Below are 26,680 nucleotides of genomic sequence, written 5' to 3'. Positions count from 1 at the left end.
GGTTTAGAATCTAGACGTTTCTGTATGTCATAACAGTGCAATAGACAATCAGCAAGCTCATGCAAGACCCTGAGGCTGAAGCAGCTTAATGCATCATGAGAAGCTTTATTTGTTTGTTTTCTGAACTCATGTTTACAAAAGAAATACTAAAATACAAGAGTAGACCAGAGGGAGAGTTAAGCTCAAATGGGAGGCAAGGCCCTATATTGTACACTCCAATAGGGCTGTAACATCAGGTGGGCGCTAGTCCACAAAGTGGTGATGGAAGAGAAGTCAGATGTTCCTGCAAAGCATCCTGAAGCCACAAAGGCTATAATCATGAGAATGAAGATGCACAGCATAAAGAAACCCACTCTCCAGATGGCTTTCTCCAAGGTACCTGGGCATCTTTACACGATTGAGAAGCAAGAGGGAGAATAATGAGCGAGAAAATGAAATACGATGCCTCCATCACGTACAAAATCTTATCTGAGTACCTTTTAGACTGAAGCTTAACTGTGGGAAGATGAGGTTTCAGCAGCTCCTCAGTCTTAGCTTCCTCCTGCAGACAGTGTAGCAGGCATCATTAATGTAGCATTTCTAACTCAGTTTCTCTAGTTTGTATTTATTTTATTGAACTTCATACAGACATCTACATTTCCATGATTTGTGGAGTCTGTCATGCCGGTATTCATTTCAGCTGTTGTGGCCAGCAGTTTAATTTCCTCTGCAAAGGACAGAGGGCGGTTGAGCACTCGTTCCTTCTCTCTCATCAGGTCACTAAAAACAGAGTGACGCAGTACATTATGAGCTCTCCCACTATACTGTGTAATCTTTTAAAGCAAGAGGATCTGTGAGTGAGGATTACAATGTGGCCTCATCTTGTCTGTCCTCCAACTGCTTACTGTGCTCCTGCGTTGTCTGCCTGAGGTCCTGTAGCACAGACACAGGGCCAGACAGTAAAACACCTTAAAAGTTTATAAGTCAGAATTGGGCAAATGTTACAAGGGCATACATGCCAACCTTCCCGATTTTTCCTGTAGAATCCCGAATGTCAGTGCCCCTCCCAAAAATCTCCCGGAGCCACCATTCTCCCGAATTTCTCCCGATTTTCCACCCGGACAACAAAATTGAAAAACCATATATCGCAGAATTCATAGCGCGGCCCAGCCAATTCCAGCTACTTAGTTTTAATATTACTCCTATTACTCTTTCTGGGTCACAAAATAAACTTTTAACATATTTTCAGGCGAGAATGTAGCTGTGTAAACTTCAAATATCTGAGCCGAGGAGACACATCGGCACCCGTCACATCGTTTTCAACCCCCGCGGTCTTTCACTACTCAGATTAAACATGATATATAAGTCACTTTGATAACTTAAAACTGCTATTGTTGGACTTTTTTCAGTGTTTTATTTGTTCGTGAGTAAATCAGTTTGGCTGAGATTAAAGTTATCAGATTAGATTAGATTCAATTTAACTTTGTTAATCCCTCGGGAGGGTTCCTCCGGGGTTTTCACACAGCTGAATAAACGTCAAACAGAAAACTGATTAAACAGAAGTGTGAGATGGTCAAGAATTTATGGCAGCGTCAAGTTTATATTTTAGATAGCAAGGAGCAGGCGGAAGAATTTCACTCCACTGACAGAGTTCGTGATGTAATTCTGAAGGCTAGACTGTCCAATTTCACAGTCGCTCACTTCCGGCCTACCCGGCTTTCGGAGGACCCGGCCCACTTAGATTGCGAAGGCCAGGTCCTGAGGAGGATGCAGCCTCTCAATTTGGATACCCCCGCTGTTTCTGGCCAGCAAATAGAGCTGTTGGATACCCCCAACAGCCCTTTTGAATGTCTCCCTAATTCTGAGGTTTCAAGGTTGGCAAGTGGGGACTCTTTGTGAGCATCGCCTATGGACTGATTCCAAATGCAGTATCACATTTCAGGAATCTCTGACTCTCACACTGAAGATGAAGCAGACAATCCCTCCACCAAACAGACTTTAAGATGAGTTTTTTTTAAATCAAACAGTAATTGTGACCCACAACTACTAACTGTGCGCTCGGCTTGCAGGCACACAGCATGTTTAAGATCTCCCCGCTGACTTTCAGTGATGTTTAAGTCATAAAACTGTGAGAGCTCCTCCAAAAGCGTCAGCTTACAACTCCAATCAATCACATAATACATCAAATAATAATCTCTGTAATATTCTGGATATTTATTATTGAGCTATTTGTATGTATTAGAGCTATTTCTTATAATAAGCAATTTAGTTCAGTCTGTTACTGTTCTTACTGTATTGAAAGCAACTGTAACCACATAACTTCATTTAATAAGGTATTCTGTGATGAAAGCTGATGTCTGCTTTGCATCAATACTCAACAGTTCACAGTCTTCTTATAGACCTGCTTTTTCTTTCTTCCAAACATATACTTGATGATTCTGGCTAGACTTTCTATCTCTCTGCATCTCTGACTTATCCAGATGTTTTAGTGAAGTGACTGCACGTAAGGATTCCTTTGGAGGACTCTTCCATGCAGGCTGTGTTTGCACATCTGAACTGCACAGTGAAATAGTGCACCAACTCTCCTCTGTCAGTTAAAATTTCCAGCAGCTCTTTTGAATTCATGACGTTGATTTGTTTTCCTTTCTTGCACAGCAGGGGTGCAGTTTTAGCTAAAAGTTTTCTAAGCCTTGCAGATATTGTCTTGACTTTCAGAGTTCCTTTTAACTGTCGTTTCTCAGTGACTTGTCAGACAATTGAAAGTTGGAGGTATTTTGATCTTTTTAAAAGCCTTCCCTTTGATGCCCTGACAGTCTTTTCAACTATGGCACTTTTTGACCTGTCAACAAGTCAATTAAGGCCCAAAGAGTACCCGGACTTTTACATACAACTGTGCATTTGCAGATCCCAACAGCTCCAATGCAAGCTCGCACATCATCACACAAAGGAAATGTCTCTCTTGTCAACAGTCTGCTAATCACTGACACAGTTTGAAATCCATGTGATAAAGAGTTGCATCACATGAATAAATTGCATAAATTATACTTTTTTTGGTTTAATGTTTGATTAGATATCAATGGATAAAACATTCTTACCTTTATATTGTTGAAGCACTCTTCCACAGTTTCACTTAATTGATTCAACTGCAAGTATATCTATAAAGAAATGGTAAAACAATAAACAACAGAGAACTGTGACAATCTTTACTGTTAATGTTTGTGAGAAAATCTAAAACTGTTGGTCAGTCACTGCTTTGTATTGACATCGATGCTGATCTTATACTTGCCAGCTGAATAGCCTCATCCTTGTGCTCCAGGTTTGACTGGTCCTCTTCCCTTTTAAACTAAAAAAACATACAAAGTACAGAAGAAAAGAAGATTATCAAAATACTATATACTCATGTCATTCAGGTTTGTCAAGTGAAACCAATGTGGACGTTCTTTACATCTGCATTATTTTTTAAAGTCTTCCGGTTATATAGAAGACTGTGGAAAAACAGCACTCAGCTTCCTTGATCTATGATATGACACCCTTCTGGGATCTTTATGAGCTCATTAATATCAGATCATTCTGAAAAAAACATTCATTTTGTTTATTATGGACATTATTAGAGCCAAAAAAGAGGATTATGCACAGTATTCTTGTTTTTAAATAACTTGTCAATCACATAAGAATGGGCTGTCCTTGTTTTTGCAGTCAGATACACTCCTTGTTTGCCACATTCAGTTTCAAAACTATAATAAGGCAACGAAAAACACTCAGTTGGAGGCTTCATAACTTTACTAATGTGTGACATCGAGGTGGCTATAACCATGGTGGAATTGATAACGTTACCTTCAAGTCCTGAATTTCAGACTTGAGGTTGCTCAGTGAGAGCTTGTCCTGCTCTATTTCTTGCTGGAGGCTTTTGAGCTAAAAAAAATAAATTATATTTATATTTAGACACAGCTTTCCAAGTTTCTGCAAAACTTAAGATGTCAAAACTGAAACCCAAAAGCAAAATTCATCCAAGATAAATAAGCATGTATCACTGCACACTGAAACTATAAAATATGAGTGTTTAAAGTTGTTACTGAATGTGAAAAGTAATGCATATCTACCTCTGCAGTTAGCTTTTCATATGTTTTCTTCATCACAGTGGATTCCTTCTCCTACACAAAAACATGAAGGTTCATCTGAAGTGAACTCGCTGGGAGAAACCAGCAATCAGTGCAACATTACATCTACATTTTATGAAGCTTAAATATCACTGGGGGAAATAATGATTTGATCCAAGGCTGGATTTGTAAGTTTGCTCACTGGCAAAGAAATCACAAGTCTCCAATTTTTATGGTTGTTTCTTTTTAATGGAGAGAGACAGACAATCAACTATTCAGAAAAAAACACATTACATAAAAGTAGTAAATTGATTTCTGTGCCATTGAATGAAATAATAAAACATGACTTAGCACTTGGTGGAGAAACTGTTGAAGATGTTTCTTGTAGTTACCACCAGGTTTGCACACATGTCAGGAGGGATTCTGGCCCACTGCTCTTTACATGAACTTTCTAAATCCTTTAGGTTTCTTGGCTGCTGCTTGGGAAATCAAAGCTTCAGCTTCCTTCACAGATTTTCTATGGGACTGATAGGCTACTCCTTAACATGCTTCATATTGTTGTTTTGGGTCGTTGGTTGAAAACCCATCCATGGAAGGGGGTTCTCTTCCATGACTTTAGGGACTTCTCGTATTGTTAGCAGAAAAAGCATAACGATTCCACCTCTGTACCTGACTGTGGAGATAGTGCTCATTGGGTCATCATCTCTCTTCTTCCAAATGCGGCATGTCAAGTTCATGCCAAAGAACTCGATTTTGCTTTCACCTGATCACATCACTTTCTCCCAAACCTTCTCTGAATCATTTAGCTGTTCCATGGCAAACTTAAGATGTGCTTGCTTGAGCAGGGGAACCTTGCGGGTGTCGGAACCAAAGAAATTGCTTCTGAGGATAGGACTGCTTTACTCATATAATAAGTCTGTTATTGATTGACTGTAATCTATGTACCAAATTGGCTCACATCTCTCCATTAAAATGAAACTACCATAAAATCTAGACACTGTTTATTTCACTGTAAGTGAGCAAACTTACAAATTCAGCTGGGGATTAGATAATTCCTCTGCTATATTTCAAACACTTCTTACGAACCAATTCACGGATCTTTTCTTCATTCCGTCTATGTGCCTCGAAGTCATCTTCCAGAGCTATGCAAGGCTCCGCTTCAGTCTGTTGCAAGTCTTGGAAAGCTTTCTCCATGCTGGAGACACACAGCGACAGTTTTAAGCTTCTGACCACATTGCTAAAAAAAAAAAAAAAAGAACCTAATAAATAAAATCACCATAAAAAAAAAAAAGCACAATTATCCAGTAATAACAACTGACTTATAATAGGTTTAAATTAAAAAAACAAACAAAAAAAGGAGATCTAACAGCAAGATGCAAAGTATTTCACAGGCAACAATAAAACAGCAAGATTAATCTGAAATTAGTAAAATATTAAAAACCCAACCTGATAACGTACTGGATTGTTTCATTAAATTCCAAGCAAGAATTAGGCTACGTTCACACTGCAGGTCGTAATGCTCAATTACGATTTTTTGATCAAATCTGATTTTTTTTTGTCTGGTTATTCACACTACAAATAAAATGTGACAGCAAACGCGCTCTAGTGTGAACCGTTCACGGCCCCCAAAGCGGCCCGCATGCGCAAAAGAAGACGTCACACACAACGCGCTCTGTTTAGACCCAGACCAAACAGTATTGTTTGACTGATGGCCCTTAATATAAAGACTTGTTTCGGACTTTACGTTTCCCAATTTTGTTTTAAGTTATAAAGTTATTTTGTTATTTACATATGGCCTAATAATGATCCTTATTGCTGTTTTAGAGGAGCGGTGCTTCAAAGGATAGTTGCAGATTTCTGTCATAATCTGCAGATTATACAGTACAAACAAAATGTTCACGTTTCTCCAACGTTGTCTTCCCAACAGTTTCACTAACATCTACACTGGATGGCCAGGAAGCGTTCGCGATGTCTTCTCCGGCGCTGATAATTGGCGTCTGTCTTGTGTGAGTGACGTAAAAGACGGATTTAATGCGACATGACCATTCAAACAGCAGTCGCTTTCTAAAACATCAAATATGTATCAGATTCAGTACCACATACGAAAGTAACCCAGATCAGATTTGAAAATATCGGATCTGTGCTGTTCACACTGTCATACCATGATCGGATATGGGTTGCATAGGGTCAGAAAAGTCAGATTTGATGCGCTTTCACCTGCAGTGTAAACGTAGCCTTAGAAACACTGCTGTTGTCCTCAGGGCCAAAGATAACAATCTTTCGCTTTCAGACTTTTCCCAAACAAACATAAACCACAATGTTTTACTGGAAGCCAAAATATGGAAACATGTGACACTTGCAACTGAATGCCACCGAATGGCAGGGAGACGAAATGGAAGTGACCCTTCCACAATCAACTCGTGACAGTAATCTGTCTTAACTTACGTTTCAACTTGTTTTCTGAGGGACTTATTCTCCGAACCCAGTGCTGCCATGTCATCATCTGCACCATCGAGCAATTTCCTCATGTCAGCATTTTGATCTCTCAGCAGACTCTGACTGTATTCCAGCTCTGCTATTTTCTCAAGCATCTCCTTTGGTGACCTGCACATGCACATCACAGAAAAAGGTCATATGCTGCACAGTAAGTCCAACCAGTTGTGTGTCTGTTCATTAAGCATCACTCACATGTTTTCCTCTATGACATCCATTGAGTTGGCGTATTCCTTACCCTGCTGTGATCAACATATGTTTTTGTCAAAATTCATATAAAATAGTGACAAAGCCACAATACATATTTTTGAAGTGAATGGTGTTGAAAGTAATTTAGATTTCAACTAGATTTCAAGTAGACTTTATTTATTCAAGCATAAATACATTTTTGGCAAGAAAGAACAAGCAAATGCACAGGTTTCTATTAGGTAAAGTAACAAAAATATATGTGGACAAGTTGTGCTTATGTGTGGTTTCCTCCCAAAAGACAATTTTGTGCCATGAAAAACCATGATCTACTTAATTTATCTAGGCCACTACAGTCATGTGAAAAAGAAAGTTTCAACTAAACCCACCTTAAGCAGTAATAAATACAAGTAATTGTTTCCAGTGTGACTTTATCAGTCTTTTACAATATTGGCTTTTGCCCAACACAGCATGTCACTGTGCATTATGTCTAAGTATCTTCACTTTGGTCTTGTCTTTTTCAAAGAAGTATCATTGTTTTTTCAGATGTACTAAAGCTAAGCCATGCTGACACTTTTACAGAAGAGGCTTTCTCTTGGTAACGACTCCAAAGAAGGCCTACCTGTTCATTATTTTCAGAACTATACTGTCATGAACTTTAACATTTAATATGCTAATCGAGGCTTGCAGAGATTGAGTTTTTGCAGTTTCACTAAGCACTGCACAATCTGAACTTGAATATGCTGGGATGTCCACTCCTGGGATGATAGAGGCATTGTGTTAACACACACCTGAATGCTTCAGCCCAGTAAAATGCCTGAACTCCTGCTTTTACAGAGGTGCTGGTACTTGCTTAAGGTAAGTTAATCATTTACATTTGGAGCACCTGGCTGCTACTTGCCCTATTACTTGCTATGGCTATAGTAAGGGTTTGTTAGTTAACTAACTAGTTAACTTAGTTTTTGCATCAAGTCCTTTTTTTTTAACATGACTGAACCAGAAATGCTTCATATGAGGCATATTTGTTTTGGCCTTGCAGGCAAGACCAGGACATCACACATTTAAGTAGAATGACATTTTGCTGTTAATGTAAATATAGATGGAGGTATGATTAAGGCCACATTAGCTTGAAAATGAATAAAAACAGACTCAGGCTTAGCTAACGGTTAACTTAAATGCGAATAATTAAAGCTAATAAGTTATGAGAACTTAACTGTCGTTTACAAAATGGTTAAGTTTTTTTTTTTTAAATACAGACACACATGCAAGCATTATTGTAACTTTACATAAATGTTTAAACGTACTAAAATGGAGGGGGGGGAAGGCTAATGCAAGGTAAAAACGTGCAAGCTAATGGCCAGCTTTTTTTTCAGTTAGCGTTAGTTAAATAAAATTCAACTTTGTGCAATAAAGACAATTTCTAGCAGAGCTTAAGTGTAAAAGTGTTTCAGTGGTGTTGTAGCTGTATAAAACTAACAAGCTAAAAACCTTACCAGCACATGAACACTTTGCTACTTGGATACCTGGTCACACTAGCTTAACTACCAAGGATCTAGCTTCCATACAAGCTGGTTACCATGGCAGCAATTAGTTGGGCAGGCTTCACAATGAAGGCACTTTTATCAAATCGCTTATTTCCATCTAGTTTATAACAAATTTATATAGCAGTATAACTGTAAGACTCACTGATACTGCTTATAAGGGATCAGAAAAGTTGCTGCCATGTGGAATAAATGTAAACTGTGCTGGTAGATATTGCTGCTTGCTTCAGTTGCAATTATTAGTTCAATATTAGACAAATATGACAATTTGTTTGTGTTGTGTTCAAGAAACCTGTCTTGGATGTTTTGAGCTTTGTGGTTAACCATCCATTAGAAGATGGGTAAACTTCTGTCACACAGGGATGGACATGGCCAGAGGCAGGCTGTGGGTGTTTAAATGCTTAGTTCATCCCAAAGTGGTAATAGAATATCCCCTGTCACAGAACAAATGGAGTCTCAGCATGCCATACCAGTATTATTCCCATCTTATATTGTTTTATTTTGGTGAGCCTCAGTTTCCTGTCACCTGATGTAGTCGCCTGCTGCTGTAGCCCATCTTCATCAAGGTTCAATGTGTTTTGAGTTCAGAGATGCTCTTCTGCATACCTTGGTTGTAACAAGTAATTATTTGAATTACTGTTGCCTTCCTTTCAGTTTATGCATTTCTCTGAACTCGGGATATTTTCAGTTATTTTCAGATGGCTGTGCAGGAAACTCCAAGGGGATCAGCAGTTTCTGAAACTCAGCTTTGTTGTTGGTGCCAGATGGATTGGCCTATGTTCAGTTACTTAAATCACCTTTCTTCCCCTTTTCCATCTCGACATACATAAGTACACTGCCATACTGTTGCTGCCAGTATGGCGAAGATTTTATCTTTTGGTGATTTTTATAATTGTTTTTATAATTGTTCCCTATTTGAACAGGATCTATTTGGAATAAGAATTATTTTTATTAGTCAAATATGACAACAATTGCAGTTTAAAGTGATGCAAATTAGAAAAAGTTAAAACTTTTGAAACCCAAAATTTAATTATTTCAGCACAAATTTAACAAAAATAGAATAATATTAAAATTAAACATTTCTCAGTGGTATATCCCTTCAAGCAAACACCTTTAAAAGGCAAAACACCCAATAATCAACCAAACAAAATGATATCTTTTGGCAAGGAACTAACAACAGTTGTAAAGAATAATAATATAAAATTTAGTGACCAGTACAAACAAACATAAAAGGCTTGTAATTTTTCCAATACACTTAGGCCAGAAGAATTAAAATAAGAAAAATAAAAGATGCCAAGGAGTAAAATACATGGAGGTAAAGGAAATTCATTTGGCATCAATTAAAACTGACATGTTCGCATTCTTCCATATTATTCTGAAATGAAGCACTTGACAGGATGAAGTACACTCAAGACAGGTAAACAGTTACAGGGATACCTCGTGAAAAAAGAAAGACTCTATAGCCATCAATTATAACAGTTTGAATGTGTTTGTATGCAAAAACTGGTAATTATAGGCAAAAACAGGATGCTCTAAAGATTTCTATACAGTATGTAACGTATAGGGTACAGAATGAGGACACAGACGCTGCTTAATGAAATATCAAGCATGGAGGCAAAACTGTTCACACATCATAAGCATGTACATTTTAAATACTGCATTCACTAAACGTAAACTGTCATATTTTGCACTTTTTTCCACACCATTTCAGTGTTTACTTTTATTTATTTCAAATTAATGTTGTGCTGAAGACATTAAGACCGCTCCTTTGTGTCTCCCACTGTTCCACCTGCCACAGCAGAATCCAATTAAAAAGGTCAGTTTAATAAACTCAGGAGCATCCTCAGAGCAACAGCAAAATAGAGGCAAATGATTGTGCATTTTACAGTCAAGTGGAGTAATCAGGAACTGCGTAAGCCACACTTGTGTAACGTTCGGATTTAGGCAGCCTCAGCGTAGGGAAAACCCAAGAAAGCAGCTATTATCAACACTCCCACGAGGCGTCACTGTCAGAGATTGTGAGTGCTTCTCAACAAGGATTAAAACTGAACGTTGTTCAGTCAAAATACATTCTTATTTCAGTGCTATTTTCAAACATGTATTATCAGTGCTCGCTTGCAAGATGAACACATCGAGTTTCTGTGTTCATTTTCTGAGGCCAGCCTTGCTGAGTGTACGGATTACCATTTAAGATCAATGTACCACCAAAAGAAGACCCTTAATTTCTTTGTCTCAGCACAGAATCTACAGAGTAGACACTGGCAGTGAGTTACACCCACCAATACATTACACAGCCACAGACAATTCTACTTTCTTCCCACTCCAAGCTACCTCTTCTTGAACTAAGATGAGTTCCCCTGCTGCTCCCGATAACATTAACCACCACCATTAAAGTAAAGACACTCGGTCCGCTCCGATCAGCACCTGTTACCGCGAGGGCTCCAGCGATCCTGTGACCTGGAAGTTTATGCCGTCTCCTGGCAGTGGCGAGGGGATAAGAGGGCAGAGCCAGCAGATGTACCAACGCAGGCCCAGTGTGTGATGCAGGTTGCCAAAGAGTCCCAGGCTGTAGGGTCGGCGGGAGGAATACCACTCCCTGGTGGTCTGACCACGAAACAGCAGGTAGAGATGGAAGAAGAAGAAGGAAGACACCAGCAGGAAACCCACCACGCATGTGTCTGCGATGAATGCGAAGGCAAAGGCACGTGCTGAGACCTGGCCTGGGGTGACGAGGAACAGCAGCACACATTAAATCACAGCAAGTGATTACAAATCCAGGCAAACTGAGGTCTGTGATTCATCTCATCACCAATCAACCAGAGGCAAGAGGACAGTATCAGTTTTACTTAACCCGTAGAGTTTCTAAAATACAAACTAAAATATGTATTTCTGAATAATTCTAAATATTTTTTCATAGATCTTAATAGTCAGAGATGTAAAAATAATGGAGATGAACTAACTGTATATTTGGATCTGATATTGACATTTAGCTGATTTTTTTTTTGTGGTTACTAAGATATGTGATCAGTAATGATACCAGTCAACAGTGGGAATATCAGCCAATACCAAGCGAAATCAGACAGCAATAACGATAATTTTTCTTTAAGCAGAGATGACAGTATCCTCTTTCCTTCAGTTTTAATACATTATGTTCATTTAGCAACATCTATAAGTTCAAACAGAGTGTCAAACAGTTAGTATCACAGTAATAATGTGCATGAGACGCTCCAGCTGTGACAAACCAGATCGTACCTGAAACAAGCATGATCCAGGGTATGAGCAGCAGCAGGATGCTGTGTACCGTCACACCCTCCTTCAAGATGACAATGAAGACCTCTGCGTTCATCAGGGTGGCGTACAGGAGCCCCGACCACATGAAAAACAAGCAGCTCAGGAAGTAGCGGTAATTGCGGAAGCCCACGCACTGGCCAAAAAAGACGCAGTGGTGATCCCGCCGCAGCACGCACACCTTGCAGTCGTAGCAGTGGGAACAGCGCGGAGGAGTGTGCGTCTCACATGTGTAACAGTACCTTTGAATAAAAGACAGACTTTTTTTAATGTATGGTTATTAGTAAATCTATTTTATTGTGAGCATCAAAAATAAAGATTGTGTTGAGCCACACGTTAATAATTCAAATGAACACCTGCTTTGGAATAAAGTGTGAAGCAAACTTTAGATCTGGCAAAAAGCAAAAATCTCACTTCTTTGCTGCCGTTAAATTAATTATTTATGGTTCCCGATCTCGCATTTTTCAGATTTTAGAAAACCTACAATCTGTTTCAGTTGTCAGCAGAGGTTATATTTCTTGTTAACATGCAGTACATGTTATGCAATGCTAAATTTTGTTATGTAATCACCCCCACCCCTTTTATCGCATTGCACAGTTGTAAGCAAAGATTTACTGCAAATTTAATCTGATCACTTCACTCAAACATAAACATCTCATCTCACATCTAAGTCACAAATAATCTGTTAGGATTCAGTGTTTTTCCTAGCTTGTCTCTCTTTAAAGCCTAAAACAATATGTCAAGGAATTCTTGCCTCTGCCTTGCTTATACCTCATGTTGGGCAGGATAGGGAAGCATACAGGAAGTAGTTTTTCTGATTCGATGCTTTATGAAGGTTACAAAATACAAATTAGTTGCCCAGAACATTATTTAAATCAAGATTCTTATCAAATCATGACGACAACAACAACAAACCCGAAGCGCACAAAGCAGGTAGCTGTAGATAGGTGGCAATATTAATAAACATACAATGTGCTGTGCATCAAATGTTCATTTCTACAGCTGTTTAATCCTCACCTCCACCCTTGGCCGAGGACTTCTCCTCCCAGGAACACTCCCTTGATGCTGGGACTAGTTTTCATGAAGAGCAGGGCGTTCCAGCAGATGTTCCCCAACATGAAATACTGGGCCAGCAAGTGGATTAATTTCCACCGAGAGGACCACTGAGTCTTCTTCTGGTCTGGCTCCAGCGGAGCCTCCACCGACACCAGGTAACTCACCTCTCCGGTTATGGAGAAAACCAGGAACGTGTTAAGGACCACAGGGAGGTAGTGACACATCTTCTCCACCCTGCAAAACACCTTACTAGCTATACTCGTCATGTTTTATTTGAAATTGCACCTAAAAGTGAATAAGGAAAGCGGAAGGAATGCTTTAGCCGACGCACAGCGGTAAGCGTTGGCTAGTTTAACTAGCCTAAAACAATCTAAATTAGCCTCTCGCGTGAGATAAAGTCAAACACATGAAATAAAAAATGCCTTACGTGTCTTCCGGAAAGTTACAGTAGCGTAAGAAAATAAATGGTACCGTTTTAATCTTTAAAAACCTCACTGACAAGCACGATCTCTGATTGTGGACGGAATCTCGTCTGCTAGTAGGTGTTACATGAAAATATATCCGCAATGCAACAATATACTTTGGTTCCACCTCTAACTTGCCATGGGTAAAACATGACTAAATCACTCGCCTTTAGCCCTTTATTTGTATATAACTGTGTGTATCGGTTTTTTTTTTACGTCCCAAAATGTATTTCTGTGTGTCAGCAGGCACCATTTTGGTGTAAATTTGCTTCAACCACAACCCTGTTTTGAAGAAAGAGAGAAAACAAAGCAGCTTCTCCTTTTGTTAATCTGTTCAGTTTTGTAGCAGGTGTACTTTTTGCGACAGAACTGCAAAAATATTTTTTATTACTTCTGGTTTGAAGGTGAATCAAATTTTCTCCAAGTCAGAGAAGCTCACCTTCGGCCCTAAGTATCACATGAATTTTTCATTATAGAAATGATAGACTAATTTCTAATCCTGTACATCCTGGTCGCTCCTAATGAAGATCTGAGCATTTTCAACTGTGTCTCACTCTCACTGTCATCTTGTACATCATACCCTTCACTCTTGCTGCTATCCTTCTGTCCCAGATCACCCCTGGCACTCATCTCTGCCCACCCCACTTTGCCTGTACAGTCTTCTTCACCTCTTACGCAGTTTCCGTTGGTTTTGATGGTTGACCCCAGGTATTTAAATTTATCAGCCTTCACACCTCCACCTCTTGCAGCTTCAGTGTTACACATAGATTATTATAGATGGTATTCCACTGATGCCTGCTACATGCCCTCAAAATACCAGATATTAGGTATAAAAATCATTTTGATTATGTTATACTAAGGGCTCACACATTTGCATAAATACAAGTTCCAATAACTTGGTTACCCACTTACCAATAAAGTTGACCTCGCTGCTGTTTAACCTCATTAGCATGTCGATATGTTGATTGGACAGCATGTCTTTGGTCCCTCCCCTGTTGAAACACAGCCTTTAATCCCTGGTAATCTGCTCATCTACTGAGAGCCCACAGTCATGGCTGCACCAAAGGAAAATTTGCTGTCTCTTGGGCGTCTGAACTGCTCAGAAAAAAACACTTTCACCAAAGAAAGACAAATCTGTGGAAATAAGAGGTTAGACCACCTAAATGGTACCACATTTGCAGAGAATGGTGGATGATTTTGTCTTTAAAATCTTTTAAACTCTTAAAATGTGACATAATTTAAGTGTGTATGCAGTTTTTATATGAAAAGTAATGTTCACAGTCAAGACTAGTTTTATTGGCAAGTCTAAGAAGCAGATGCTGCCATGTCTTCTGGAAAAATGGGCTGTACGTAGATGGAAAGTGTGTGTGTGTGGCTTAGATGACCATCCTGCTGCTTCATGACCTCTTTCTCTTACAGTGTTAACAAGCTGGTGTTGTTGCAAGATGACCCTTCAGCTCTTCACACTCAGGATCATCTGTAAGTTAGCGAGATGCTTTCTCAGTAAGTGTTTTTTAAACTCCAAGTTTTTATGTGTGTGTCCTATTCAAGAGTGATGCACCTGCAGCAACGCTGGCAGGAGCTGAAGGAAAGAGAGCACATAGCCCAGCAACAAAACAGGCAGCTGCTGCAGCAGTTTGAGAAGGCCCAGGACACACTGAAAGGGATGTTGGCCCGCAATGCTGCCATGAAAGTGATTCGGGTGTGTAGATGTGCAGAAAACAGACCCATTAAACACACTGGAAGAAATCTATTCTTTCCTCGTGAAGCTCTTAAAATAAACTATTGCTTTGACCCCTGCAGATGGAGTATGAGAGATACCTGGAGGAGAACTCCCCCCGCTGGAAGCAGCAACTTAAGGAGAAGAGACAGGCAGCTCAGAAGAAGGTACAAGTAATGCACAGCATGAGCTGATTATTCACAAAGTTAAAGTGTCTGGTCAAAATGTAGAGCTGGTTTGTATTTGCTGCCTTACTTGCAGTTGTGTTTACATACACTCTCGTTGGCATGAATGTAATTCTGGGCTTTTAATTATTTTTTTTTTCCAAGGTAGAATGATTGTACAGCATACATCTTTAATAATGACGCTAAATAATTGGGTGTACAAGTTAGAATTTATTTTAGATCTTTTCTAATCCACACAGGGTCAAGATTATACGTACACACGTTTTAATTTTAATGATGCTGAAGCTTCTACAAAGTCTTTTAACACAATTGACCACATTTGGTAGCTTCTCTTTGCCTGCATGAAAAAGGACTCACTAGACTCAATGAACAATGGGAAAGTCCAAGGAACTTTGGGAAGATCTAAGAGGGAGAGCTGTAGATTTACTTTTTGGGAAGGTCTATTGGAACCATTTCTAAATAACTGTAGATTCCAGGACCAGGATAATCAGTTTAATTAGTTATATTTAACTCAATTTATTCAGATTTATTCACTTTGCTGAGATATTCAGGAACAATCCAGGAACCACAAAGGCTCAAGCCTTTCATGAACTGGAAAGCTGCCGGTACACCAGCGTCACTGTCCACAGTTAAGCTAATTTTACATTCCCATAGACTGAGAGGGTGCCGACCAAGAAAGAAGCCACTGCTACTAAATCAACAACTTCAAGCCCGACTAAAATTTGCAGCTCCCTACACAGAAAAGTCAAACACCAAGGTTTTATAGTCAGACAAGACAAAGATCGATTTATGTCGGCAATGACAACAGGTGTGTTTGGAGGAGTAAAGATGAGGCTTTCAAACTGAAGAAAACTGTTGTAAAGCATGGAATGGAATGGATAAGGCCAGCTAACATTAAGCTTCTGGAATGGCCTTCCCAAAGCTGGACCTCAACCCTATTGAAAATGCATGGATGCTTGAAAGTTGAGTCAATGCCAGGAACCAACCAATTGAAATGAACTCTACCAATTCAGCAAAGAGGAGGGGTCAAATATCCAACCATAATTATGCCAAAAGCTTGTTGATTGCTGGTTCATCTAACCATGTGTTAGTGGGGGCGTGCAAATTTGTGCACCCAATTCTTGTTTTTTTTAAAGTCATTAAATATGTATGCTTTACAATCATTCCACCCAACAGTTCAAAGAAATCATGAAACAATCAAAATGACAGTGACATTCATGTCCATCATAAGTGTATGTATATTTCTGATCACAGCTGTATTTGATAGCACTTTCAATGTTTCCACTTCCTCTCACCTCAAAATGACAAATGCAAGGAGATTAAGAATATCCATGTTCCAAAATCCAAAGTCATTTTTCTTTATTTACAACTGATGCCATGTCTTTCTGACAGTGTATTAAAGAAACTGTTTCTTCAACAGAAAATGGACGACTATTTGAAGTCATGTTTAAAGAACACGGACGTGATGAAATCTTCTGCAGGTAAGTCTTTATGCTGTGGGGCTCACTTTAGGAAATGACTAGATCACATTTATGGTTTAGTGGTAATAATCTGGTCTCATGTGTTATCTTGAAGATTGAGGTGTTCAAATATTTTATTTAAAGTTAGTGTGACAAACACCAGTCGAACATGTATCCTTGTTTTCAGGTCCACCCACGGAGCCACAAAAAACTGCTACACCTCAAGGTTACTCTGACTACAACCAAGATGGCTCCTCCCATCTTCCCCACACGCAGTCCTCCTGGTTGAGCTGCAGTCAATCCCAGATAGCCAGATTTCCTACCAGATTTCCTACCAGAGTTCCACCCATCATTCCTCACCCATATCCGCTTTACTATCCCGCCTCCGCACCCGGACAGTACCATCATCCCTGGCACAGGCAGGATCTACAAGGCAGGGCTTCCCTACAGCCTGACTACCCCTGGTACCAGCCTGCTGGTGCAACTGGAACTCCATCATACTCCGAGGCCCTGTGGGGCCAGCTTTATATGGAGGAGCCTTTACGTGACTCAAGGGTTTCGCAGACTGTGGGAGAGGAGGATAAAATGAGCAGAGTGCTGAGCTCACAGAGGGAGAGGAGCATCAGAAGCAGCAGCAGTCGTTCGTCCCACGAGTTAGACGTTAAACCAGGTGAATACACAAAAATAAATACTTTTCTTACACGAGTCTTTGTGCGTATTCAGCATGTGTGTGGACTTGTTTTGTGTTCGTACATTCTGTATCTAGTCCGTCTGTCCAGCAGTCACAGTGAGAGCAGTGAGAGTGGCAAGGATTCCAGCAAAAAGGCGGGGAAGGAGAAGGGAGGAAGAAAACAGCATGTCTCTTCAGACAGAGAGAGATGCAGCCCTCAGGAGTAAGCAGCATTCTTGTAGATGTGACTTTGAATTCATTGGATCCCACTGATGTATCATCTCCCCTTAGTTTCTTCCCTTCATGCTGCACCAGTCTGCTAAATGTGTTCTGAATACCCTTCATCAATACCCCCCTCAATTTATAGGCGCATTCCTGTCTCCTTTAAAAAAAAAATGTAGTTGATTTATGTGTGTCCTAATCTTTCTGGTGCAATTACTTGCCTTTGATCACAGCACAGACAGAAGCTGCAGGAAAAGAGAGCACAGGAATGACAGTAAAGGTCAAACTGGCTGGACATGAAGCTGGGGATAGTATTTAAAGGCGTGTGGCAGTCACACTAACAACTTAGCACTAAACCACATTTTATAGAAAACATCACGTTCTTGTTACCTCCTAATTTTATATAAATTAACTTTTAAGTTTTAAAAAATATGTATTAGTTAAACGGCACATGCTGTAGAGGAGGTCACAAAAGATCAGAAACAAGTCTTCTCCTCTTGCTTTATTTCTTAATACTTATTACTGTTTTAGACTGGCAAATTCATTCATCCATTCTTCCATCTTTTAGGTTTTCTAGGAATTCGAGTGCCATTCACATTCACTCAGTTAAAGTGGCCCAAAGTTCAGAAAGCAATGCCTCCTCAGAGAAAAGCCTGAGGAGCAGTAGGAGAAGGAGAAGTGGGGAGCTTTCTGTTCAATCACCAGGATTTCAGGAGGCAGAGGAAAGGACTGCGAGTAAGGGAGGTGACTCAGAGAGTCAGGACACTGGTGAGGAGTCAGGAAGTTTGAATGAGGCATACGAGGGTGAAAAAGCAGGGAATCAAAATCATGAAGAGAAAACAAACAGATGCAAAGAGTCAGGATCCCAGCGGGAGAAGGAATCAGAAAGTGGCAGTGCAAAGAATAAAAACGATGATGTCAGTGAAGTAGAAGAGCAGGACAGTAGCAGTGCTGAGCAAAGCAGCACAGGAGAAAAAGTTAAAGGTAAGACAGAGGAAAACCTGGAAGCTAAAGAAGACGGTGAAGAAAAAGAGAAGAGTCAAACAGATAAAGAACAAGATGACAGTGATACCAAACAAGGTGATGGTGCTTCTGCCAAGGACGCAACAGAGGAAGCAGAGACATCTACAGGTGATGAAATGGAGGAACAGGGAGGTGAAGAACAGTCAATCAGGCTGAAGAACGAAGGCACTGAGAACAGAAAACAGGGTGCTGCCTCCTCTCAGGACGAAGAGGATGGAAGTGAAGGCAGTGAAGAAGAAGAGGATGAGGACTTGAATCAACAGGAGGATGACGAAAGCGAAGAGGAACACGGGAGTGAGGAAGATCAGATAGATTCAGACGACTGCATCGTCACACCACAAGAAAAGAGGTAAGACGATGAAGGATTGAAATATTCCTCACAGACATCATCACAAAAAAAATCGAATGTAATCCTGTTTTTAGATCTACACAGATTATAACCGAGGAGGCAGCTCAGGAACAGGAAGAGGGTAAAACAGGATCTGATAATGACGACTCAAACGAAGTCAGTGATGAAGAGGATATTGAGAACCTTCTTGCGCCTCAAGAAGAAACTCAGCAAAAGTAAGTACTCTTTTAACTGACTGACTTAAATTACAATGTGAAACGTGCCTCTTACTTTTCTTTTACCTTGTAGAGAAAAGTATCTGAGAGGTGAAGAGAAGCCCAAAGGTACAGTATAACCAGTCTTTACAGTAACATTAGAAAGGCTGCAGGACTTCTGATTTATGCTCAATTTATTTTCCAGCGAGTTTTCACAACATGGGAATTTTTCAAGTGGAGCACGACAAGCCGAAGACGGAGGACCCAAATGACTCTGATGAGTTTGATCATTTTTATGACTAAATGTACTGCTGTGCAAGTTAAAAGAGACAAACCACATTCAAAATAAAGTACTGCAGAGTATTATAATTAGTTTTATAATAATACATTAAAAACAGAAACAACAGGCTATTTAATAACTGTTTTATTTCTTCTTGTTTTAATTAAAGGCATTTTTGAATGTTACAATCTTAAACTGGAATACAGACTGTACTCAGGCTTCCCTGCAAACACAAAATTATTTTCATTTTGAGCTGCAAAAGCAACAGGATTTTTCAGCGTGTTACTTTTTCCTCCTGTTAGAGACACAGGAAGATAAAAAATCTGGACAACAATAAAACTTAAGTGGAAGAGACACAATGTTACAAAAGCTGTACAAAGGGCAACAATAATTTGTTGAAAAAGAAATTATTGCTGCTGTATTTGACTGATAACCCATCAGTTATGAGCACAGTACACTTCAACATGTTCAAGGTATAAAAATAAACCAATATACAAAATAATTTGAAATGGTTTTCCAGCAGCATGCCTGTAGCACAGCTGGTCCTGGTTAAACCAGCTCATTTCTGGTGACAATTAGAAGTGAAAGTCTGCACTCTTGTTAGATTTTCACCACCTGAGCAGTCAAACATGGGCTCACCCTCTTCCCGTCTTCTGACTGAGGACTGCGCTGGATGAGCAGCCGCCCGTACGTCCCGCCCACCTGGCCTTTGGTCAGCCGTCCAGGGTTGACACACACACAGCCGACCACGTCCTGAAGATGGGAGGAGATTTTAGATGACATAACACTCGTAAAAACTAAAAAAAAAAAATAGTCACGTGTTTAAAAAAACCCAAAAACATGTTTTACTTTATATTATCAATGCAATAACTGATGATCCTGCAATCAATTACCTCAATAAATGTGTATATATAGGATGTCAAGGGGAAGACGAGTTGTTTACCTTTACAAAGTAGCGCATTTCAGAGGGAACAACAAGGATGTCGGGGGTGAGCGGCATTTGGCCGAAACTCTGGAACTTCTCATAATCCATATTTACCTCGTCCGCAGGCGGATACAGTGGGTAGTAACTGGACATGAGAACATGGACACGATCACTAATAATACGTGATCTCAAATAAATAAATAGATCTGAACTCCTTCAGGATTTACCTCCGCTGTGTGAGCATGTGCTTCAGTATACGTGAGAATTTGTCTGAGCCGGTTCCACTGCAATGCAAAACATCAATTTCAACTATGTACACCGATGACCTTCATTGGAAAATATGATCATGTGAATAATTTAAGAAAACGGTCAGCCCTGTTCTTTATAAATCTGCATAAAAATGTAGGTCAGTAACTCACTTTGGTGTTTCTGATCTGCCACCTTGATGTCAGAATTTGGTGCAAATTAGAAAACAGCCTCACTCACCAGCTGATTTCCTCTGCACCCATGTGGATGAGGATGTCAGTTGATGTCAAGCCAATAGTCACCCCGTCAATCAGAAGGGTGCAGGGGTCAGGGACCAGGGTGACACGCTGCAAAGCATGAAGACAAACATTATATAACCTGACACTTACGCATGACATCTCCGGGACTGAAAACCATATTAAAGACAAACAATGCTACACTATTAAAATAAGGTTTGCCACGAGTGCTCAGAAATCTGCTGCATGTGCTCATCAGCACGCAACAACAGTGTCTAACCTGGGTCTGTTCTTTGCTGGGGTGGGGCAGGCTGAACGGAGGCTGTGGGTAGATGAAATGGTGGTGGATGTCTCTCTGAGAAGGCACAAACACCAGCTGACAGCCAACACTGGATTAAAGAAAACGAGAAAACACGAGGCTTCATTGTGGTAAAGAAAATCTGATTTGAACAGGAGGAAAGCACAGTTTAAAAAACAACCAAACGAACAAACAAACCTCGAATCGTTACAGTGTGACTGACCTCTGTCTTAACTTACTTGTATAATGTGATGACATAGTTTATGCAGACATATATGTAATTAACAAGAAAGACAAATTTCATGTGCAGTTGCAAGCAGGTTAAGTCGCAGGGTTTCAGACGGGGTTGCAGCTATAATGTCCTTAAGGCACAGATTTAAAACAAAAGCGAAAAAAACTGTAACTTTCGGAAAATTGCAGAAAAGGTCACACATGGATCCTGAATTTAACATCACAAAGGAAGTCACATGCATAGCTGTCTGACTCTGAGCTTTGATTAGACAACACATACCTTCTGGTCCCATCCACAATGCTTTCAATGCATCTGGTGAAAATGTTCTCAAAAGTCTCAGTCACCTGGGCTTTCTATTTAAGAAACACATGGAGATGACAAAGAAAGAAAAACAAACAAACATGTTGATTAAAATGAATTCACACTGCAAATTTGGATATAGAAGCTCAAATTAGATCCTTCTATGCAAAACGTGTACGAGTAGACGGTATTTTATGATGAAAAAAAAACAAAAAACTTTCTGTGATTGCTATACTGCACCTGTCGGTTTCATTGATCTGTTATTGTGGTCAATCCAGTGGTACGCTTTTTATTTCCAGACCCAATAACACTGAAACTAATCGTCTTATTTGTGGGTTAAGTGTTATATTTTGAAGGATAACACAGAAGATTTATTCAGCAAGTGATACCTATTAGTTTTTGTCTACACACATATCCCTTTTAAAGCATTTTGACTTGTGCAAAAATGCACGCGAAAGGTTCCCCCTTGCGCTGTGCACACTCAAAAACAAGAAAAACACGGTCTCTGTCCCACTGACCTCAATCTGTTCATGTTTGGAATCCACAAATGGGCCCAGCTGTGGAAGAGAAACAAGAAATAGGAAAACCAGACAAAACACAGAGTCATGGGAGGACTGTCTCCCTCATAGATACACTCCTGACAGTGTGTATGTGAGCTTTAGTGGAAATTCTGTCATGGATAGTGTCTGTTTTATGATGGAACAACAAGGGAGACTGTACCAGCAGGCAGACATCAGGACGATCCCTGACAATAACATTGATTAAGTCCACCAGGGGGTCAAAGGTCAGACTGTCAGAGGGAGCGTACGGTCCACAGGCCACCAGTACATTCAGTGGCTCTGCAACAAATGAAGAGTGTGGAGTGTAAGAAGATGGCTTTAAGTTCAAGCTAAATCTGAAAAATTGATCAGACAGATCTTACCCTCATCTGTCTCCATTTTCATGTCAGAACTGTAGAACGGCAGAGGAACAGCCTAAAAGCACAACAACGTTACAAGAGTTTTCACAAACAGGCGAAAAGTGTTAAAGCCAACAACTTAGAACCGACCTCATAGAATTTGGAAGCCACCAGTTTTCTTCCTGTAGTGTTCATACCCTCCATCACCACCACCTAAAAAAAAAAAAAACAGAACAGGAGCATTTAGATAAATGTTTTCTTACATGTGGGTTTGTTGGAAAGAGCTGCAAAAACAAAGCTACATGCTTCTGCTGATAAAAGGTTTCCTATAATTCTGAAAGTTTATTTTTATGAGGGGGAAAAACTGTCAGAGCTCTCGGTCAGACACCGGGTCAGTCTCAAGCCCATGTCCTTGGCATGCTCTGTTACTCTTGGTGGCCATATAACCTGCTGCACATAAGCTCAGTGCACAGGCAAAGGAGAAACCACCGACTGGTCATTAGGAAGGACCTCACTGGCATACCCATTTCTAGTTTCATCTGTCAAAGTAAGCGATTTCATTCAGCTCACCTGACCAGGAAAAAGGGAATACTCTTTAAGCTCCGATAGGTCAACAGGTACTTGCTGACCGCCTTGTTCTGGTCCAGCCTCTAGCAGGACTGACTGTGCATTCAGTTTGCCATTACTGTCACAGCAAATCTGTCCTAGCACAGTTATACTGTCCTGGAGGGAAGAAGACGCAAACCCAAGAAAGAAGTTAACTTTTAATCAAACAAATAAGCAGGTTTGATTTTACTCCTCAATATATATGATTTTAAGAGAAAACAATTCAGTGATGTAACGTAACATTTTATAGCAATGTACTATTATTTAATAATTTATTGTTTAAGCAGTGGGGATGAATCTTTAATTTAAAAGTTTTCCACAGGTGTCATCTCTTCTGTACCTGGGCAGGCAGAGAGACGGGGGAGAACTCCTCAATGCTGAAGTGAGTCCTGAGTCCTTCTCCTAGCTCCTCAATCTTCTCTGTCAACACTGGGAAAGACCCAGAAAAAAAATATTATCCAAATGTTCTGGGGTATATTTATTTAGTGATTTTACACCCAAACATACAGGAAATCTTTAATCAAGTGTGTGCAGCTATGTACCGTTTCGAACATCTCGCAGCCTCTGGAACATGTATTTGTAGCTGCTGTTAAGGGAATCTTCCGGTCCTTCCAATATCTCAACTTGGACACCTGCACCTGGATCTTTCCTGCCCACCCAACGGGTGCCCTGCACAGCCCCAAACGTGGCCACCACCTCTCCCTTTCCTCCCCGCTGGCTGTACTTCTGTGAGGGTGTCGCACTTCCAAAGAGATAAGGGGAGAAGGTCACTTAAAGTGACAGTGATGCAAATACAAAGGTTTATCTTTAAAAAAAAAGCTTTCTTTTTAAACTTTAACACAACCAGAGAGCATAATTTTCACGTTTTCAAAAATAATCAGAGCAGCATGGGGTGGAGAGTACTTGGGAGAGAAGCTGGCTGGAGACAGCAGTATGCTCGGGCTGGCCATCAGAGCTGCAGTTCTCTTTGAATGAGGACGCTCTGGTGTCGTCAGAGGTCGTTTCTGAGAGCCCTGTACCGACAGGAACAAACACAGTTAGGATCTTGTCTGTCTACATAGACTCAAACTCACTCTGCGGGAGACCCACGAGTTACATCTAGCTTATCTTAGCTTTTAAAGGCAGATCAACAAAAAAAACCTAAAGCATAAATGGATAAATTTTTTTTTTAAAGTTACGAAACTTTATTTCTTTTGTTCAGATTAGATAACGCTCTGCTGCTGACAAGCAAGAAGTGTTTGGTTACCTTAGCAGGAGTAGAGTAAGAATCTAAGAGATCCTCCTCCTCTTCCTCAGCTTTTATTCTGATTCATTTTGTCAAAGTCTATGACTCAACAGCAACATTAGCAGACACAAATCAAAGAAAACACGTGACTCCAGGCAGTGCAGATAGACGGGTCTTTATGCTCAAGCATCAGTGTGAAGGATACAAATCATCAATCATGCTAATGTCTCTCATTCTACTGGCTGCTTCTTCCTTTCGGGAGGTTTTTCTGGATTTGATCCTCTTGTTCAAAACCTGTAAGATGACAAACATGCTGCATTTATAAGGAGCAGAGAATGACTAAGTTGTTGCATATTTAATAAGTAATTTGTAATGCATATTAAAATCTGTGGTCCTGTTACCTCATGTTCAAACTGCTCCAGAGTGTCCGTGGTGAGCTTCACGCCTTGTTTTGTGGCGCTATAGGCAACCCACTCATGCAGTATCTCTTGTGCCTGCAGTCTGTTACAAATACACTGCTCCACCACTGAAATGGAGGAGATATGAGGGAAAACAACCTAGGATTTAATCTGAGTGTCTGAGAAAATATTAGATGCAAGTACAATGTGAATTAATTTTGTGGGACACAACTTGCAGTGAATAATTACTGTTCCTGATCTTTAAAAATGGCTTAGTAATTATAAAAGACGTATCAATGAAATCAAAACAAAAAAAGCAGATTTCTAATTTACTTGACTTGTGAAAGTAAGTTATCAAGAAGAAAAATGCTATTTTAGTCAAAAGCTTTAACTAACAAAATCGCATGCACATGGGTATATAAATATTATGACTGATGACAACAGCTTAAACATGTCACAACACTACATTACTGCTATCCTGGGTAAGGTAGAGTCCTCGATGATTACAGTGATAATGCACTTAGCTTCTTTGCTAACACACTCTCCCGTGTAAAGCTTCAATCCATATGAGAAAAACGGTCATCTTAGTTAGCAACTTACTTTTGTCGAGGACGGAATCATCTTGATAGGGTATATCGAATATTTCCAGCTCAGTCTTTAAGCTCTCTGTAGTTACTAGCGACATGGTTTTATGATACACAGTTACTACGTTGTGGAAAACGTCAAAAGCTCCAATGTTGTGATGATAGCTGCTAACGTTAGCTTTACTCTTACTTCGCGACAATGCCGCCGACCCTAGTTTTGTTTTAACTACACGGCTTCTAAATACTACCTACAGGCGGTTCGCTGTTAGACAGCAGAAACTAAATAATAATGGTCAACCTGATGCCTGTTTCATTTTACCGCGAAAAAGCGCTGTTCGTGTTGGCGGCCGGAATGTACGTCACATTCGTAACAGTAATAAACGGAAGTTGGCGGTCCCACAAAAATAAAAGCCTGTCCTGGTAACTTAGATTTTTTTCAAACTTTTTCAGTGTCCCACTTCAGAAGCAGAAAAACGAAAACGCCCCACAGTTTAATCATCCAATAACAATTAAAAGCAAAGGACGCAAGAATTCTATCTGAATAATGGTCAGACAAGTGGCAACAAGCTATCTATTTATACTTATTTAATCATCTGGTTGTCTGCTCCATGGTTGTCTGGGAATCACTGGATAACATATGTGTGTTTAACTATTGGATAGCACTGGTCTGGGTAACACAATTCTCAGATCTTTTTACAGGTGTGCAGTGTGTGTTAATGATACTGCTCTGCTGCTGGCAGAAAGTCTCTGGAGTGGGCAGTTGTGTCCTTGCAGAAGATCAGCAGCAGCAGCCCGTCAGTGATTGAAGATATGTACATCAGCAGATGCAGGAACAGGGCTACCAGTATCAAAAACGACTCTTTAAACCCATGGACTTTTTACCCCCTCACCTTACAAAGTGCATCATCAGTGCAAAAACAACAACCTGTCACACCCATAAACACTGCTACACACTAACATTTTTTTGTCCATGCACACATACCCACACATTAGGAACTTGTTACGATACGCAATAACAGGTTACACAAAACAGACTCATTTTTGCAATAACACCTATTGTCTGTTTTTATATCTATTAAGACTCATTTGCACTCTAGAAACAAATGCGGTCTAAACAACTGCATACATCAGATAAGAATGCACAAAATTGCATCCTTACCAATGTATAGCCTTACCTTAATTATATGATCATTAATGTGTTGTTTTTTCAAATTTAGAAAATATTTCAAATTGTATTACTTGTTGAGGTTGCTCATATGACTATGATATCAGATAATGATAATATAGTGACCAAATTCTATAAAGAATACAAGTAAAATTCAAAACTATTAGAAATAAGACAGGAAATTAATTCAACAGATAATTTTTAATCTTGCATTTAGCACACAAAGTGGTAAAATAAACATTTGAACTCAAGTTAATTATTTTAATGCTGTTGTTTATTTCTAATAGGATGGATGCATGTTAGAGCTCTGAAACTTTACATTTTACAAATTTTAAATATTCAAACGTACTGGCGCATAGC

At 39.8% G+C, this 26,680-nt stretch overlaps 4 protein-coding genes across 5 annotated transcripts; 1 reads left to right on the top strand and 3 right to left on the bottom strand.

Annotated features, from left to right (window-relative positions):
- Window positions 1-182: 182 nt before the first annotated feature.
- LOC146638961 (uncharacterized) lies at window positions 183-6,787 on the bottom strand. The gene is made up of 11 exons (XM_085371958.1): window positions 6,765-6,787; window positions 6,522-6,680; window positions 5,163-5,313; window positions 4,080-4,130; window positions 3,814-3,891; window positions 3,266-3,322; window positions 3,075-3,134; window positions 848-912; window positions 630-759; window positions 477-541; window positions 183-387 (listed from the first exon to the last, which is right to left on the bottom strand). Exons 1-11 carry the CDS (start codon window positions 6,785-6,787, stop codon window positions 183-185), a joined length of 1,044 nt encoding a protein of 347 aa, XP_085228084.1.
- A 3,717-nt stretch (window positions 6,788-10,504) lies between these two features.
- zdhhc24 (zDHHC palmitoyltransferase 24) lies at window positions 10,505-13,032 on the bottom strand. The gene is made up of 3 exons (XM_085371945.1): window positions 12,602-13,032; window positions 11,549-11,826; window positions 10,505-11,016 (listed from the first exon to the last, which is right to left on the bottom strand). Exons 1-3 carry the CDS (start codon window positions 12,904-12,906, stop codon window positions 10,724-10,726), a joined length of 876 nt encoding a protein of 291 aa, XP_085228071.1. The 5' UTR covers window positions 12,907-13,032; the 3' UTR covers window positions 10,505-10,723.
- On the top strand, window positions 12,815-19,230 carry LOC146638959 (uncharacterized). 2 transcript variants are annotated; one of them, XM_085371922.1, is made up of 12 exons: window positions 12,815-12,852; window positions 13,717-13,812; window positions 14,524-14,583; window positions 14,656-14,806; window positions 14,908-14,991; window positions 16,430-16,490; window positions 16,657-17,139; window positions 17,236-17,362; window positions 17,930-18,733; window positions 18,808-18,948; window positions 19,022-19,056; window positions 19,133-19,230. In XM_085371922.1, exons 1-12 carry the CDS (start codon window positions 12,815-12,817, stop codon window positions 19,228-19,230), a joined length of 2,178 nt encoding a protein of 725 aa, XP_085228048.1. The 2 variants fall into 2 exon arrangements, with proteins under 2 accessions (XP_085228048.1, XP_085228056.1); XM_085371930.1 differs by lacking the exons at window positions 12,815-12,852; window positions 13,717-13,812 and adding an exon at window positions 14,156-14,253.
- Window positions 19,231-19,804: 574 nt separating this feature from the next.
- On the bottom strand, window positions 19,805-25,507 carry pola2 (polymerase (DNA directed), alpha 2). Its single transcript, XM_085371909.1, has 18 exons — window positions 25,172-25,507; window positions 24,575-24,699; window positions 24,379-24,467; window positions 24,195-24,252; window positions 23,852-23,961; window positions 23,491-23,690; window positions 23,289-23,377; window positions 22,913-23,065; window positions 22,493-22,555; window positions 22,367-22,418; window positions 22,165-22,283; window positions 21,963-22,001; window positions 21,424-21,497; window positions 20,895-21,003; window positions 20,619-20,725; window positions 20,360-20,416; window positions 20,151-20,277; window positions 19,805-19,960 (listed from the first exon to the last, which is right to left on the bottom strand). Exons 1-18 carry the CDS (start codon window positions 25,254-25,256, stop codon window positions 19,808-19,810), a joined length of 1,809 nt encoding a protein of 602 aa, XP_085228035.1. The 5' UTR covers window positions 25,257-25,507; the 3' UTR covers window positions 19,805-19,807.
- Window positions 25,508-26,680: the final 1,173 nt, after the last annotated feature.

Source organism: Diplotaxodon limnothrissa, linkage group LG2 (assembly GCF_057381915.1).
Source record: "Diplotaxodon limnothrissa isolate DT_005_m linkage group LG2, D_limnothrissa_male_GT1.1, whole genome shotgun sequence".
NCBI lineage: Eukaryota > Metazoa > Chordata > Actinopteri > Cichliformes > Cichlidae > Diplotaxodon > Diplotaxodon limnothrissa.
This window is presented reverse-complemented; position numbering and strand designations above follow the sequence as displayed.